Genomic DNA, 18,156 nt, shown 5'->3' on the forward strand with positions numbered 1-18,156 from the left:
CTGAGTAATATTTAACTGTGCAGAAGGAACAGGTAGATCTGTAAATGAATACTGACCAGAGGAGTGTGTCATTTCTACGCCTCTAATGTTACCAAACAGAATAGCAGAACAAGAGCTGTTTTCAAACAGGTTTCCAGAACGCCCGCTTGGTAAACGTGGGCTATTTGAGCAGTAAAGTTCCCTCAGTCAGTGTTTGGGATTCACAACTGGATTTAATAACAGGTGTGACTCTGGAACTGTATGGAGAATGACTTTTGTTGTTTGGACTTTTAGTTTAGTTATGTGTTGGGCGAGGATTTAAGACTGTGTTAGTGTACGTACAGCACATAAAGTATGTTTCTGGCCACACACCTTCTGCCGGCGTTTCTCCTTCCTCTTGTTTTCTGTGGCTTGCAGCATCTTTTCCTTCCAAAGATTAAAAAAGTAGGATGGATCTGTATAGAATTTGAGCCCGTCTTTTTTGTCATCCCTGTAAGACAACACAACACGACGCTTACAAATGAAATCCTTTTGCTTAACATTAGTTTTTAGAATCAATTTTATTTGTAATTATTTTGCATGAAGAGAATGAAGTCTATTTTAACAGCCATTATGTTTTTTTGCTCAACCACCAATTACCATTACTAAAGAGCTGAGATGGGAAGGCACTTTCATGCACTTTTTTATTTATATATTTTTTAATAACCCAAGAAATGAATCGAAATTGAACTTAATAGATAAAGTTACGTTAACACTTCAAGCCTTTATGTATAATGCATTATAAAAGTGGTTTAATGCATTAATTATGCCTTGTAATGCACCTTATAATGCATTATATGATGGCATGAACAACTGTAAAAAAATATATATAATAGAATAATGCAAATATAAATGTATAATGCATTAAAACACATGACGAACATCCAATTTCAGGAATCTGCAAATATTATGCATTTTAACTTTGGTTACAATTATTTATGAAAAGATTTAATGCATTATGATATACATTATGAATACCTTTATTAATGCGTTATACATAAGGGCTTTAAGTAAAGGGTTACCAAAGTGACTTCTGGATTATCCAAGGTCATATGCTAATAATGACAAGAGAGAAGTGACATTGAGCACATGACTTTATATGTCTTCTGTTCACCAAAATGCAGGAGGTTAAAAATGACAATTTTATGTTCAAATGGAAAAGTCATAATTTCTGTGCGATGTGGTTAGTAGTGGCTATCGTAATGAGAACTTGGTTAGTAACGTAACCGTAATGCATGTATTTAACCATTAATTAGAATTTCATTTAATTAAACTTAAATAAAATGTACTACAACAATGTTATCATGATTGTACAATAATTTATGATATATAAGATTTATATATACTGTAGGCTATTAAAAATGCTAATGGTCCTACAAAAATATGCACATAAAAAAGTTTGACTTAGAGGTGAATATGATCTGAAAATGATTGTTTTTCATCTGAATGTGCATGTCCTCGCTGGAGCGAACGCTGACCTGTATGGCGTGAGGATGTTGAGAGGGGGGGGTTTGTCGGAGCGCTGGTACACCTCCATCACAGGGTTCGGGATGGAGTTTCTGGACACCACCTGCTGGTCCTGGATAGTGGAACTCTTGAATGCTTTTCGCATGTTGATGTCCTGTAAGGACACTGAAGAGCAAGCAGACAGACCCATAAAACACCATCAAACACCAGCGCTAGTCTATTACTGGGATATAAGAGACATAAACACGAATGAGTCTTTTCCTGTTTAAGTGGGCAGTTTTTGGTCAGTTTTGGCTGCACCAGTGAATCAGACTTTATCCAGTAGTTGTCTATTCACGAACTAATGTATTTTGTCGGGATGAATGCATTTATAAGTTAAACAGACATGAATGTTCATTATACACTGTAAAAAGTGACAAAACCGTATCATCGTAATTTAAAGTGCATTTTTATATTGGTCTAGCTGAAAATCATGCATTCCGGTTTAAACCTTCAGAACAGTTAAAAACAAATACAAAATTAAAAGAAACAATTTCGTTTGAATAGACACGTAAAAAAACATTCAAAGAGAATATTCCTGTCTTTATTTATAGTAAGTAAACTAAATTGAACATTGACCAACACAGTGTTTTTAGTTTTATCTTAAAGGTACACTGGCAGGGGTTTGTTTGTTTGTGTGTGTGCGTGTGTGTGTGTGTATGTCTGTGTGTGTCTGGTGTGGCAGTGGCATGGTTAGTTGAGTGTGTGTGTGTGTGTGTGTGTGTGTTTGTGTACTTATACAACTATCTTTGTGAGGACCAGTTTGAGTTTTAGACCACTGGAGTGAGGACAAAGAGAGTAAAGTGAGGACATGTTGGCCGGTCCTCAGTTTCTGAGAGACTTTAAAGGCCTGTTTGAGGGTCAACACTTGGTTTTAGGGATAAGGTTATAATGAGGTTAAGGGTCGGTTTAGGGTCAGGGGTCGGGTTAGGCACTTAGTTGTGATGGGTAGGTTAGGGTAAGCGGCTAGAGATTGCATTGTGTCAATGAATGTCCTCATAAAGATAGATGTACAAGAATGTGTGTGTGTGTATGTGTGTGTGTGTGTGTGTGTGTGTGTGTGTGAGAGAGAACAGAGGAGAGTCTGCTGGAGAAAAGAGAACGAGACAGAGCTCTTAATAAAACAAGAATCAACATCAGATCGAGTGTGTGTGTGTGTGTGTGTGTGTGTGTGAGAGAGAACAGAAGAGAGTCTGTTGGAGAAAAGAGAACGAGACAGAGCTCGTAATAAAACAAGACTCAGCACCAGCTTGGCTTTAGGAGATGAAGAACTGAGGGATTGGAAATGTTGTAAAGTGACGCGGAGATGATGGTGTTTTATCACTCAACAGGAGAGTGAGTGTTTTATTGAACAGATAAACTGCCATCCGTGTCTCTCTAACAGAGTTCACTGTAAAACAGTATCTAGTGTGAAGATCAGCTCATAATAGTTGCTGTAGCTGTGCTGGAGGTTATCTTCAGGGAAGTGCCGAGTCTATTAATGGGTGAAGCTACAGTCACGTCTTCAGCTGGTCAGCTTGAGATCCTACATTACTGAACATTTGGGCTTCAACATCAAAAATATATTAAGTATGGTCTTTATAATCTTTGTACTTTGTATGAATGTTTTTGTCTTATATGAAGAAATATATGAACCAAACCATAAATATAATTTAAGAAAACAAATTAGAGTATTTTTCCCAGGATTTAGGGGCTCCGGAGGATCCAGAGTAAATCACAGTGGATTTAGCTGTGAGAAACTTTTCCTTTTTGTACATATCAGTTAAAGACTCATGGGAAGTTTGTACTTTATGCACTGTTGATGAAGAGAGCCAGACAATGAAGCACATTATATCATACAGTATTTATGCAAATAGGAGCTTGAAGTCAGCATTACTTTACCACTCTATTAATTATGATTCCTTGTCAACTGCCTCTTATTCAACCAGACTATTTCACTGTGCTCTTAAAGGGTTAGTTCACCCAAAAATGAAAGTTCTGTCAGTAATTACTCGCCCTCATGTTGTTCCAACCCCGTAAGACCTTCGTTCATCTTCTGAACACAAATTAAGATATTTTTGATGAAATCTGAGAGCTGGCTCACTCCTCCATAGGCTGCTATGGCATCGAAACTTGCCGGCCCAGAAAGTTAGTAAAGTGACTACAGTGGCTCAACCTTAAGTTTATCAAGCGACGAGAATACTTTTTATGTATATCGCTTGATAAACTTAAAGGTATAGTGGAGGATCTTTCCGAATTTTAGATAAGACCCGCCCTCTCCACTTTTTGAATAAGTTTGATTGATTCACCAGAATGATTGACAATTAGGAGGACCAATAGTATAGGTGATCCACCCGGAAGTAAAAAATCCTCCGCTATACCTTTAAGGTTGAGTCACTGTAGTCACTTGGACTATTTTAAACAATGTCTTTACTTTCTGTGCCGGCAAGTTTCAATTACAGAGAAGCCTATGGAGGAGTGAGACAGCTCTCAGATTTCATCAAAAATATCTTAATTTGTGTTCCGAAGATGAACGAAAGTCTTACGGGGTTGGAACAACATGAGGGTGAGTAATTACTGACAGAACTTTCATTTTTGGGTGAACTAACCCTTTAAATAACTCAGCTACACTCTAAAAAATGCTGGGTTGTTTTAACCCAACTTTGGGTCAAATATGGACAAACCCAGACGTTAGGTTAAAAATGTAATAAAAAAATTGAGTTTTTCCATATTTGACCCAAAGTTGGGTTAAAACAACCCAGCATTTTTTAGAGTGTAGTGTCTCGACATCAGTGGAACATGCAGGACTTTGTCTCTACACTCTTATTTGTGCCTCATCTGCACAGCTTCTCTATTATCCTGAGTCGCCAACATACAGCCTGTGTTTGCATTGCGCTGTTCTTCCAGGCTGTGTCACACCAGATCAGGTCAGCAGTGGGTCAGTTTCTGCTAATCACACTCGTTCTTACGCACCCTCCTCCACTGTAGAGTCCAGCTGCGTGACCTTCACCGCCAGCAGGTCCACACGCTCCTGTAAACCGTTCATGCGCACGTAGAAGCTGTTGGCCTCGTTAAACAGCTCGCCGAAGATGTCCTCTGCATGTCGACCTGAATCCATAAACACATATTGTAGAATCAGGCATAAATGATCATTTTTCACATGTACAACATTATTTATTAATAAGAGACCCAATGCAGAGAAATCGACTGATAATTGCATTTTTTTTCTTTTTCGTTCTAATGTCGTTTCTTTTTAAAAGAATTGAATGCGACTATAATAATGATCAATATGTTGGAGTGGGAAATGTTAAAGGGCACATCCTTAAAAATACATCAATGAGATCAAACAAAGACCTAGGGCTGCATTTTGCATTGTAATTTTTCTAATAATGACTGCGATTTAAAATGTGATTTTAAAAGGAATTCCAGGTTTTCTGTGTTTGCATGTAGGACTGCAATATTTAGCTGTAATGTTGTGATTATACATCAGTATGGCTATATAATAATAATAATATATTATAATAATGCATTATTATAATAACATAATTATTATTAATAAAACTGTATTATTATTATTACTATTATTATTCAATAAAACAAAATAAGATTATAATATGTGTAAAACTACTTTAACATTTTACCCTTAAAATAAAATAAAAAATAAATATTGAGCACTTATTTCAAAATATATAATATATATATATATACAGTAGTGGTCAAAAGTGATGTCCGGCCTAGTAAAATTTACATCTTTACTCTTTATTCCAATATTATTAAAAATGATTAAAGATGACAGATTTTGTTGTCATATTTTGATTATTATAACCTTTATTTTACCAGGAAAAGAAGTACATTGAGATTAAGAATCTCTTTTACACGACTGGCCAAGACTGACAGACACAGCTCGTTTGAGTTTAACAGATAACATCCATCAATACATACACATATATACACACACAAGCAAATCCAATTAAATTTAGTACAGACATAAAAGTGGCTGCAACAAGTCTCTATTTTTGCCTCAAAGGAAAGACAGGATTTGATTCTAAAGTAAAAACCCAAATTCACTTTCAATCTCTTCACCAGTTGCTGAACACGAGGGCCAAAGGAGAGAGCGTCATCAATTAAAATCCCAAGATACCTATACTGAGACACAAACTCAATCTCCGAACCTTGGGATGTAGTAATAGGCAGAAGATTATGAGGGATTGATTTTGATTTAGATAACAACACGAATTTAGTTTTATCAGCATTTAAAACTAGTTTTAATTCAAATAAGTTACGCTGAACAATATTAAATGCAAGCCAGATTGGGTGTGGATGCTGAACTATATATAACTGTATCATCAGCGTAATAATGAAAATTTACATTATGAACATTTTGATCAATATTATTTATATATAGAGTAAATAGGAGTGGTCCTAGGACTGACCCCTGTGGCACACCTTTAGTTACATTGAGTGAACCAGAGATAAAACCTTCTGCCTGTACACATTGAGTTCTGTTTGAGAGATAATTATTAAACCAACCAATAGTATGTTTAGATAATCCAATACTGACAGGTCGCTGTATCAGTAAGGTATGATCAACAGTATCAAATGCTTTTGATAGATCGATGAATAAGGCTGCACAGTGTTTCTTGTTATCAACAGAATCAATAAAATCATTTAGTACTTTTAAGGCTGCCGTAGTTGTGCCATGTTGTTTTCTAAAACCAGATTGAAAATCAGACAGGGTATTATTAACAGACAGAAATGGCCCTATCTTGCACCCAGCGCAATTGACTTTGTACACCGACGCATGTATCATTCCTATTTTGCACCCGACACACAGCGGACTTTTCCCTCCACAGACGCACGTCGGTAAATTAGGGAATGAACTTGCTCTCCCGGGGGCGGTTCAGCAAAAAGAGGAGGCGTGTTCCGGCGCAAACGTTCCCTGGTGCTATTTTGCAGTTTCAGAAAACAATTCCGCCACTGACCAGGAGAAACCTCGTCTAAAGTCAGTGGCGCGTTATTCAGATGCTATTTTAAGGGCGCGTGCTTGACCATAATGTAGCGTGTGCACAACGCGCATACACTTTGCTTATCTCATCTACACAGACGCAGCAGTTGCCATTTTTGCAAACCATACATTATTACAAGGAAAAATATTCCACATGAGGGAAATCATTGTTGTGTCCATGAAGATGTAAAAAAAATCTAGCTTACACATTTACCCAATTATTATACGCCTGTTTAACCGAAGCTGATTTGGGTGTGTTTCTCCATCCCCATACAATGTCACTTCTCAGTGTTTTACGGCCCTGACGAGAACCTCGGTCTCCTCGGCTGTGAACCGCTCCTGGCGTCCACCGTTATAATAGCAATCCGCCGTGGAACAAGCGCGCCTGCTCTTAAAGGGAATGTGAGATGACGCTCTGATTGGTTTATTTCACGTTACGCCCAAACCACACCTATGAATAATGAAGCTACTTCAGACCAACCCATTTTAGATTTGCCGAGATTTCGCGTTTGATACTTGCGTTTCAGATCATTAAAATATTGCCAAAAGTCCTTTAATTGATTGTTGACAAATGTTTCGAGGACTTTGGCCAAGACTGACAGCTTGGAAATGGGCCGGTAATTATTTGGGTGTGTAGGATCTCCGCCTTTAAACAGGGGAAGAACAAAAGCTGATTTCCATATAAGTGGAATTTCATTTAAGACATGAGAAAGGTTAAAAATATGAGTCAGAGGCATGTCATGGCAATAACATCAGCTGCTGGCTTTAAAAAGTAAGGTTCAAATCAGGACCTGCCGATTCTGAAACATCTAAAGATTTAAGGGCTTTGCACACCTCAGAGATTGCAATTGGTGAAAAGTTGAATGACTGACTAGTTGAAGCTCTCTGAGTGAACAATCGAAGGGTTCACATGAGCACCATTAACAGAATCAAACCAAAAAACAGAAGCTATGAAGTGTTCATTGAAACAATTAAGCATTTTTACTTTATCAATGATTGTATGAGAGCCCTTATTAATACATGATGGAAGTTCTATACCTTTATTAATTTCAGTTAATGATTTAACACTTTTCCAAAATCTTTATGAATTGTTTAGATTGTGAGATGTTTGTGTAAGAAAATGTTCAGCTTTAGCTTTTCTGACTGCAACCGTGCATGCGTTGCGCAATCGCCTGGAATCAAGCCAGTCTGAATTGAAATCGGTTTCCCTAGCTTTTGCCCATGCCAGGTTGCGCTCATGAATCATATTTGATAAAGGATGAGAAAACCATGCATTATTCCGACGCTTCACCCTGTACCTTTTGAGAGGAGCTTGTTTGTTGCCTAAAACAGAAAAATTTGCATACAAAAATTCCCACGCTATTTCAAGGTCAGGAATTAAATTAATTTGTTCCCACTCCAAATTATTATTATTATGTAGTTGTGTTTGGAGTCGATTGTTTTATTTGTGATAATAACGCAATGAAACATTGCGGATGTAATTTTGGCCAGGCTGCCATACAAAGAAAAGAACATGCAAAAACAAGAGAGAAACAAATGAAATATTAATAACTGATATGTATTCTTTGTCCTGTCAGCTTTTTGTATTTCTATGCATTTTTTTGCATAGTAAAATAAAACCTGTAGCTGTAGTTTGCCCTTTTTTTTTACCAAATAATTTTGTCAGATAAATACCTTAAAGTTTAGTGTTTTGTTCTTCATATTTAAAATATATATAAAAAAAATTACCTCATATTTTGTAAGGTCATTAAAAACAAATATCCCCTCCGGAAACCACTCTTGCCCACTATATACATTGTAACAAAGTAAAATTGCAATACTAATATGTATGGCTGTTTTAAATGTTGAACAATGAAATTGCTATTTTTTACAGAAAACCACAAGTATATGAAGATGGTTAGTGCATATTGCATTCACAAATACACATTAAAGCAACTCAAACTCAGATGAAGTGTGTGTGGAGCAGCATTTACTGTAGATTGAGCATCTCTGAGACACTGAAAACACCAGCGGATAATACGTTTCTCACGTAGTGCAGCTCTTCACAGTGCATATTTATTTAATTAAATCACAGACCTTTACGATTTGATAATTGAAGGGTTAAAAATGACTGTGGGTCAACAGTTGAAGTGAGAAAAAGGGAACGTACTGAGTCCTCCCAGCTGTTTGATAATGGCCGCCAGTGTGCTGTTTGTGACACACTCCAGCTCATTGGTCACCCCGTCAGGCAGCGCTCCCCGACACAGGTGCTTGGGCTCGATGGTCCTCTTTACAAGAGGCATGGCTGTCCTCAACTACAAACACTGACCTGTGAGGAGACAGAAGTGCATTTTACACAACATGTTCTGAGCTAATGTGATACAGCAAACTCTAGATAATGTTTAGACTTTCACCTCCAATCCTAATACTTACAGCCTTACAAAGTAATTAAAGTCCCGCTGTAGTCAATCATTGTATCCCTTAAAACTCATCTTTGATCGCCAAAATTACATAAGTTTTTCCTTGAAAAACATTTCTTCATGCCTTAAAATATCTTGAATGTAACTCGACACCCTTGCCTCATTTAGTATGCGCGGTTCTATGAATATGCAAATGAGCCCCGCCTCCACTCACTCACTCAGCTCAGAGATCCACTGGTTGACGATCACACGTTGATCTGATTGGTTACAAGGTCGTTTGTGACGTCAGAAACACCAGCGATTTCAAAGCGTGTTTTTGAGACTGTCTTTGGTTCACTGCAGTTTTAAGGAGAAAATACTCAGCAATGGTGTCGACTTATGAACTTACACATGGTTTGTCTTAAAGCGTATTAAAAACACCACATAGACATACAGTATAAACTACATTAAAAGCTGGATTTTCACCATAGGGGGACTTTAATAAACAATTAATCACTATATTTTTTCTCCACTATGAGTTCTTTCAGACTACACATTAGTCATTACACATTATATTGGCCTGAAATACTATGTTCATAGTCATTCATTTTGAAATGTTGACTCCAAACACAGAGATCTTTCAGATTTTCCGTCTCTCCATATTTACGAATCTTGAAACGACACTGGAAACCGAAAGTAACTCACTCCTGCTAAATGTTTCCTCAAACAATACACATCGACAACATTACGCCTGAAAGTTTGCTAAGTAGTATTTCCTACTAAAGCGATGTGGTATTTGAGCGTATCAATAGCAGACTGGTGGGCGTGGCCTTGGACAGCACAAGCCCAGTGCATTATGGGTGTTGAAGTGTTCCTACTTATTTGGCAAAAGGGAAGACAACAGCATTTTCCCTCTGTTTTCTCAAGCCAGGTAGAGGTTTTTTTTTTTTGCCTTTCTACTCTAGCCAAGTTTTATTGAAAGCCCATTTTACCAGCGGTGAATAACCCTTTAAACTGCTGAATCAATCAATCTTACTGACAATATAAATGAGGCTCCCCTTCACACACCAACCCAGTGCTGAGTATAACTGGATCAGTTTGTCAACAGTCATTCTGTATTCTGTCCTGAGAGAAAACGTCCTGAATTATTCAAACATCCAGTCTCACATTATACAGTATCCTTCATTTGTTTAAATGTACTCACAGGACAATTATGAAATGCTGAGGACTTAACTTGTTTCTTTACAGGATACACAATAGAACAATGTAGGAGGGGAGACGAAGAGGATCAATGAAGGAGATCAACGTGGGAGTAAGTACCAGTACCAGCAGGTTATGCGCAACAAGCTTCCATACTCTGTAAAACAGATCGCATCTCTTCTGGCTCTGGTCTTTAGTATGTGCTTTAGCCGCTTTCTTACCAAGTAGTTACAGGAACTTAGTTATAGGAACTGTCCACTTCTAAACAGTTCCATGAACTACTCTCCCCCAAACTCGGTTTTGCTGTTTGCATTCGCACTGGCCAAGTGGCCATAGGAACTGGTAGGAGGGGTAAGGGAGTGACGCTTGTTGTTGCGACTTTTATTTTGACAGCGCGGCGGACCTTTATTTTGATGGCGCTGAGAACGCCAGAGCAAACGATGCTCGTATTCTGTGTTCATTAGTTAGCGATCTGTCTAACAGTACTGTTTAATATGTTATTAGATAGAACTGTTATACATAGAAAGTAGACAGTATATGGAAAAAAAGTTATTAGCCTATGCCATGTGGTTAATGTCCAGTGTTGCTAGCTGAGCAGAAATATATTATCATGTTTGGCTTGGTCCCCTCTGTTGCGTTGCATTTTCTCTTCAGCATAAAGGTTTAGAGTCCCATCTATCACTATTTTCCATGTTTCCAATAAAGATGTAAATAACCATAACCATAAGTTCCCGCCTCCTCAGCACGAGTTGACCGATAAATCTAACACACCAAGAGAGGCGGGACTTAAGGCAGAACAGCCAATCATCAGCCGGTCACACTCAAAGCCGGTGTCATGTTTGAGAGGGAGGGGGAGAGGAGGCAGTCGCAGCAAGCGCTGACACAGAGCGGGCAGAGAAACGGAGGAGCGACTGTAGTCAGGCGTTTGTGCAAAACTGCGGAAAAACTGCAGAAAAAGTGCGGGTGTTGAACCCTCTCACCGGGAAAAGTGTGTGTGTTCAAACACCCACATCTCCCATGGGTGCGACGCCCCTGGCAGGAACATTCGGGTACTTTAGCCAATAGTTCTAGGAACTGTGAAAAGGTTCTTCCGGTCGGAAAGCGGCTTTTGTTAAATATAGGGCTTTGATTGCTACTTTGAAGGCATCTTAAGTAAAAGATGTTAAATATCTTTTACTCAAGATGCCTTCAAAGTAGCAATCAAAGATTGCTCATGTTTTTGAAAATGATACCGTTATCATCTCTGTGTAGGCTAAACTACAAAAAAAGCGAATTTGTGAAAACGGTGACGTCATGTGTATGCGTATTACATATTCAGTCTATACGCGCGTAGTGTGACATTGCCAACTACTGGCCTGGCATAAATAATACAGCGTTTTTAGTCGTTTTCGTGCATTTGTGTAAACAGGGATTGTATTGACAATGCTGTCGCCTGTAAGCGAAAAACACAAAGGAAAAACTTTTCTGTTTTTAGTGTTATCAACGTGTCGTGTAAACATACCCTTAATACACAGGAGAAAACGAACTGAACAAGAAACAGGTGCACAAAGCAATCAGTAACCATGACAACAAATACTGAATGAGAACTGGGAAAACCCACTATAGGTGAGTATTGGCAAACATACATCAGGCTTTACATTTACTGGTTCAATAATGTACATTTGGATTGGGATTGTAAGAATACACAACAATAAGAAGATTCAAAACGGCATGACTGTACAAATATATAGAAAAACAACACTATATTAATTATTGAGCCAATAAGAATCACAAGATATTGTCTGACTTGATGCAAACAAACAGACGGTAAGTGGGTGTTTGATTACAGACTGGCATATCATCAAAAAGTAACATTTACTGAACCAATTACTGTCATGTATACAGGCAGATAAGTCCCATTTATAAATCAAGCAGGATCACAAAATTAACAACATAATGTAGGCATGTGAAACGTTATAGATAATTAACAAGCATAAGTGTGCTATAGTAGGGCTTTTGCTAGCATAATGCATAATAGAACCAATTCTAATTGGGGAAGAAATAAAAAAACATTTATCTTATTGTGCTGACATGGATGCACACAATTATAAATACTGACGGAAAAGTCGTTCTCTGTAAACGCACTCCACGCCCATTGAGAGATCATATGTAGGTAATCTAAGGCACTGAGTATTGTTAGCCATTATAACTGATTACATAAATGTCCTAATCAATGTCTCAAAAGCCAGTGTTTTGAATTAAGCCCATGTACGCCTACTGTTGCTACATGGATTCAGTGTTTCACGTATTTTGTAGCTGCAGAGAAAGGTTTTAAAGACTGTACCTTATCTTCTGTGTGGGTCTGAGTGAGTTCACGTAGTGTAACAGCGCAGCTCTTCTGGGTTGTACGTCAGAACGTAGGCTCACTATTGGCCAACGCTGGTCATGTGTGTGATGCGTGTGATGCTGGCCAATAGCGAGCATCCGTTCTGACGTACAACCCAGAAGTGCTGCGCTGTTACACTACGTCAACTCACTCAGAGAAACACAGAAGAAAATCAATAGTTGAATAAAGTCGTTATTTTGGGGGGGAGTTTTGCGCACAACAAGTATTCTCGTCGCTTGATAAACTTAAGGTTGAGCCATTGTAGTCATTTGGACTATTTTAAACATTGTCTTTACTAACTTTTCTGGGATGGCAGATATCGATTACCTAGAAGCCTATGGAGCAGTGAGACAGCTCTCAGATTTCATCAAAAATATCTTAATTTGTGCTCTGAAGATGAACGAAAGTCTTACGGGGTTGGAACAGCATGAGGGTGAGTAATTACTGACAGAATTTTCATTTTTGGGTGAACTTAGTAGCTTAGTAGCTTAGTAACATTTAATAGCTTCAAACAGTTTCAAACAGAGTAGTTGAAAAATGTTTAATTTGAGACCAAATATTCACAATAGTGTTCAAATCTGGACTCTGACCACTAGGCCAAAACATGAGCCCGATGGACTTGTTCTCAAGCCACTCCTTAGTTGTTTTTGCAGGGTGTGCAGGAACATTGTCTTGTTGAAAAATAACAACTGATCATTCCTCTTTAGATAACAACTTTTCATTTGGAAGCAAGCCATTCTGCAATATTCCCCTGTACACCAAAGGATCAAATTACTTTTCACAGTGAAGCAGTTCACCAATACCAGCAGCTAAAATGGCTCCCCACACAACAACTCGTCCTTCATATTTTACTGTGGTAGAGTTACAAAGTTCTGTCATGAAACTCCTGATGGTGCAGGCTGATAGGTCCTTAACTCAATCTGCTTGCAATCACATCATTCAAGGCACAGCTGATTGGTTCCTGCTGCATCAGTAGCCAATGAGCTCGCTGCTCAACCTTCAAATACTGGTCAGCATTTGCTGTAGCAGTTGCAGCAATAACAGCAGCAGCAGCAGAAATAACAGCAGCGGCAGCAATAACAGCAGCCGCACCAATAACAGCAGCAGCAGCAGAAATAACAGCAGCCGCACCAATAACAGCAGCAATAACAGCAGGAGCAGCAATAACAGCAGCCGCAGCGATAACAGAAGCAATAACAGCAGCATCAATAACAGCAGCCGCAGCAATAACAGCAGCCTCAGCAGCAGCAATTACAGCAGCCGCAGCGATAACAGAAGCAATAACAGCAGCCGCAGCAATAACAGCAGCCACAGCAGCATCAATAACAGCAGCCGCAGCAATAACAGCAGCCGCAGCAGCAGCAATAACAGCAGCATCAATAACAGCGGCCGCAGCAATAACAGCAGCCGCAGCAGCAGCAATAACAGCAGCCGCAGCAGCAGCAATAACAGCAGCATCAATAACAGCAGCATCAATAATAGCAGCAGCAGCAATAATAACAGGAAGCAGCAATAAAAGCAGCAGCAGCAACAATAATAACAGCAGCAGCAATAACAGCAGCAGCAGCAACAATAATAAAAGCAGCAGCAGCAGCAATAACAGCAGCCGCAGCACCAACAGCATCAATAACAGCAGCAGCAATAACAGCAGCCACAGCAATAACAGCAGCAATAACAGCAGCAGCAGCAGCAATAACAGCAACAATAACAATAACAGCAGGAGCATCAATAACAGCAGCAGCAATAACAGCAGCAGCAGCAATAACAGCATCAATAGCAGCAGGAGCAGCAATAACAGCAGCCGCAGCAATAATAGCAGCATCAGCAGCAGCAATAATAACAGCAGCAGCAGCAGCAACAATAATAGCAGCAGCAGCAGCAATAACAGCAGCTGCAGCAATAACAGCAGCCGCAGCAATAACAGCAACAATAACAGCAGGAGCATCAATAACAGCAGCAGCAGCAGCAATAACAGCATCAATAGCAGCAGGAGCATCAATAACAGCAGCAGCAGCAATAACAGCAGCCACAGCAATAATAGCAGCAGCAGCAATAATAGCAGCAGCAACAATAACAGCAGCAGCAACAATAATAACAGCAGCAGCAATAATAGCAGCAGCAGCAACAATAACAGCAGCAGCAATAATAGCAGCAGCAGCAATAATAATAGCAGCAGAGCAACAATAATAACAGCAGCAGCAGCAATAATAGCAGTAGCAGCACCAACAATAACAGCAGCAGCAGCAATAATAACAGCAGCAATAATAGCAGCAGCAGCAGCAACAATAACAGCAGCAGCAGCAACAATAACAGCAGCAGCAATAATAGCAGCAGCAGCAATAATAGCAGCAGAGCAACAATAATAACAGCAGCAGCAGCAATAATAGCAGTAGCAGCACCAACAATAACAGCAGCAGCAGCAATAATAACAGCAGCAATAATAGCAGCAGCAGCAGCAACAATAACAGCAGCAGCAATAACAGCAGCAGCAGCAACAATAACAGCAGCAGCAGCAATAATAATAACAGCAGCAGCAGCAACAATAACAGCAGCAGCAGCAATAATAATAACAGCAGCAGCAACAATAACAGCAGCAACAATAACAGCAGCAGCAGCAATAACAGCAGCAACAATAACAGCAGCAGCAATAACAGCAGCAGCAGCAAAAACAATAACAGCAGCAATAATAACAGCAGCAGCAGCAACAATAACAGCAGCAGCAGCAGCAATAATAACAGCAGCAGCAAAAACAATAACAGCAGCAATAATAACAGCAGCAGCAGCAACAATAATAATGGCAACGATCACCATGCAACTTCCCAAAATCTGCCAAAAACGAATTATGTCTTTGATGTTTTTCTGAGACAGCAATGGCTTTTTACGTAGTGCATTTGCTTAAATATGGCTAATTTCATGACCAATAATTTGTGGTTAAGACAATTAAAAGCTTAGTGTTTAGCCATTTAGGGATTGGCCCCCTTTTTCTTTTTTTTACCAAGAGTGTACATTTGAAACATTGTAAAATGAATGGTTCAAAATTTAAAATAGATTACAAAAAGTAGGAAAGTACACTTCCAATATCAAAATACATTGTTAGATATAAATGCAAATGTGTGTATAATATAATTCCATATGAAAACCCATTTGCAATACATATAGCCACTTTATGTCTTATGGGTTCAGACAGTTTGCCTTGAAGCCTATGGCCATTTCCATGACAACCATCCAAGGCCCCTCTCTCATGCTCCGGTGAGTACTAGAGCTAGTCTGTTAGTCAGAGACAATCTCTTCGTAATGCTACTCTAAACGCATACTCTATTTTCAGGCTCGGCTTTCTTCTGTTTTGCCATTCCCCCCTAAAAAAGAAGAAAAATATAAAAAATAATAATAATTTTTTTTAAATAGGCCACAATGCTCCCTGAGGCTGTGAACCCTTTTTGCAGCTGTTGTAATTGTGATAATCATCCAACACGATGTGCACATAAACATCCTGAAGGGGAACCTCGATCTGTGGTGCTCATGACACTGTGACCTCATTCCACGAAGCCCATTCCAACCATACAAATATCTATTTGTTTTAGCAATGTGAGGAGCCTAGCATCCGCGACTCTCCTCAAAGAAGAATTTGCTATTGGTATTCGGACAATATACAGATACAAAACTCACAAGTTTCAGGTGAGATCTAAACAGTGCTGTAATGAAAAGTCAAGAGATTTCAAAGGAACCTCAAATAATTCATATAAAGTGTCACATTCATACACAGTGATGTGATGTACATGTAGAGTTCCTCGTCCCACAGCGCAAACAGACCCGACAAAGAATTACAGATGCATAACAGAATATAGAAATAAATACAAAAAACTATCAAGAAACGTGTGAATCACGACTATAGAATATAGTATATATAAAAAAAAATAAAGTGTTGCATTACGTATTGAATCCTATATTATATCTGCCCTTCTAGTATGTGAAATAAAACAGGATTTGCTCCTGGAAACAGACCGAGGACACAGCTGAATGATCTCTCGCGTCTCAGTGTAAATACTCAAGCCTGTCTCTATAGTCCTCGTGAGAGGAAACCATGGCAACGCCTCAACTACACTGGTGGAAAGACACGTTTACGTAATCAAACTCAGCATTCCCATCTCAGATCTGTGGGAACAGGGCACCCGGGGTTAAGGCTCGGGATAAAGGGATATTCTAGAAAAGAAGGAAATGCCATTTAGGCGACAAAACCACATTATACAGCCCCTCATTTCCAAATCCCAGACAAAAAAACTCTGTTTATCAATAAAATAAGCAGAATTTGTGGTGAAGTTACAGAGAGGGGTTAACTACGCTATAATGATTCTGGCCACTCTTCACTAATGTCTTGAAGACACTGTCATTTAATGATAATAGTGCTATTTAAACGGACTATTGAGCGTCTTAATCAGTACAGGAGTGAATCAGTCAAGCAGGATTTTGTTGTCTTTGATACTGGACCACATTTCAACAACCAAGTCTGAGTCAAGAAATGAGTCATTAATAAGTGTCTGACATGACTGCTTCACAAAGAATTGATGTTGTATGTTTTCAAAAGGAGTCCTCTGATTGGGAAAATCTCCTCTAGAGATTCAGAAGTGACTCAACAATGTCTAAAACATGCTCAAGATATCAATAAGAAGACAACAGTGTGAACTCAAGCATTTCTCATCAAACAATCTGAGCTCTATTTATTTCAGAACTCCGTGTCATTTGTGGCTATTTTAAATTCTCATTTTAGCAGAGAGAATATCAAAGTTTAGAATTCCACGATCTATTGACTCTCAATGGAGTGGCTGTTGATGACCATGACGTCACTCATCATCGATATCACGGTGTCGCGCATGACGTCATCCCCCGGAGCACTGTGCTGGCATGTGATGCGATAACAGGTGCATTTATGTGGGGAAATGAATGAAATGGCAGCAGTCATTATTGTTTTCGATCTGTCAGTATATTCTAAAGCACCGTTACATCTACGAGTCTTGCCTTCAAGTCATATGACACAAGTATGTGAAAACACACTCTTGAATTGCGCGTAATTGGCATTTACTTACGGATAATTGTAGTTGGGTAGGTCTTCTGTTACGCGGTCGTGGTTTCCGATGAGCTGTTCGGCGTTACATGGCGTTAACGCGCATCATCATCATCATCATCATCATCAGCATCATCACGCTGTGTGTTGTGCGACGGACGCGGAGGAGATGCACGCGCGCGTTGCCTGGGAAGCGTCGCTAGATGCTCTGCGCTGCAGAGGCGAGTCCACTGCGCATGCGCACGCGTGATCACAGCCCACCACCCTGTGTGTGTGTGTGTGTGTGTGTCTATATTTTGGGGACAAATTTGTACCCAGAAGTGACCAAAACCTAACAAAATCTCCAAAAACCTTCCTTTAGTGATGTCCACAGTTGTAAATCTGGTATAAAAGTTAAGTAGGCTAATTAAAGGTTTTTAAAAAATGTAAAAGTTTTGTGTGATGGATAGGTTTAAGTGTCGGGTTAGTGTGTGTGTGTGTGTGTGTGTGTGTGTGTGTGTGTGTGTGTGTGTGTGTGTGTGTGTGTGTGTGTGTGTGTGTGTGTGTGTGTGTGATGGGTAGGTTTAATGGTCGGGTTAGTGTGTGTGTGTGATGGGTAGGTTTAGAGGTAGGGTTAGTGTAAGGGAAGCAGTTTGTACATTTTAAA

General features: G+C 39.2%; 1 protein-coding gene across 1 annotated transcript in view; it reads right to left on the minus strand.

The window, feature by feature from the left end:
- The window catches only part of LOC311277305 (actin-binding protein WASF3), a 38,821-nt gene extending 21,181 nt beyond the window's left edge, over positions 1 to 17,640 (minus strand). Inside the window, exons 1-5 of the mRNA XM_084387576.1 lie at positions 17,533 to 17,640; positions 8,658 to 8,816; positions 4,477 to 4,611; positions 1,497 to 1,650; positions 352 to 469 (exon numbers count right to left, since the gene is read on the minus strand). Of these exons, the coding sequence (XP_084243702.1) occupies positions 352 to 469; positions 1,497 to 1,650; positions 4,477 to 4,611; positions 8,658 to 8,790 (540 nt within the window). The 5' untranslated portion in view covers positions 8,791 to 8,816; positions 17,533 to 17,640. The remainder of the gene's footprint in view (positions 1 to 351; positions 470 to 1,496; positions 1,651 to 4,476; positions 4,612 to 8,657; positions 8,817 to 17,532) is intronic.
- Positions 17,641 to 18,156: the final 516 nt, after the last annotated feature.

This window comes from Rutilus rutilus (genome assembly GCF_951802725.1).
Source record: "Rutilus rutilus genome assembly, chromosome: 18".
Taxonomy (NCBI): domain Eukaryota; kingdom Metazoa; phylum Chordata; class Actinopteri; order Cypriniformes; family Leuciscidae; genus Rutilus; species Rutilus rutilus.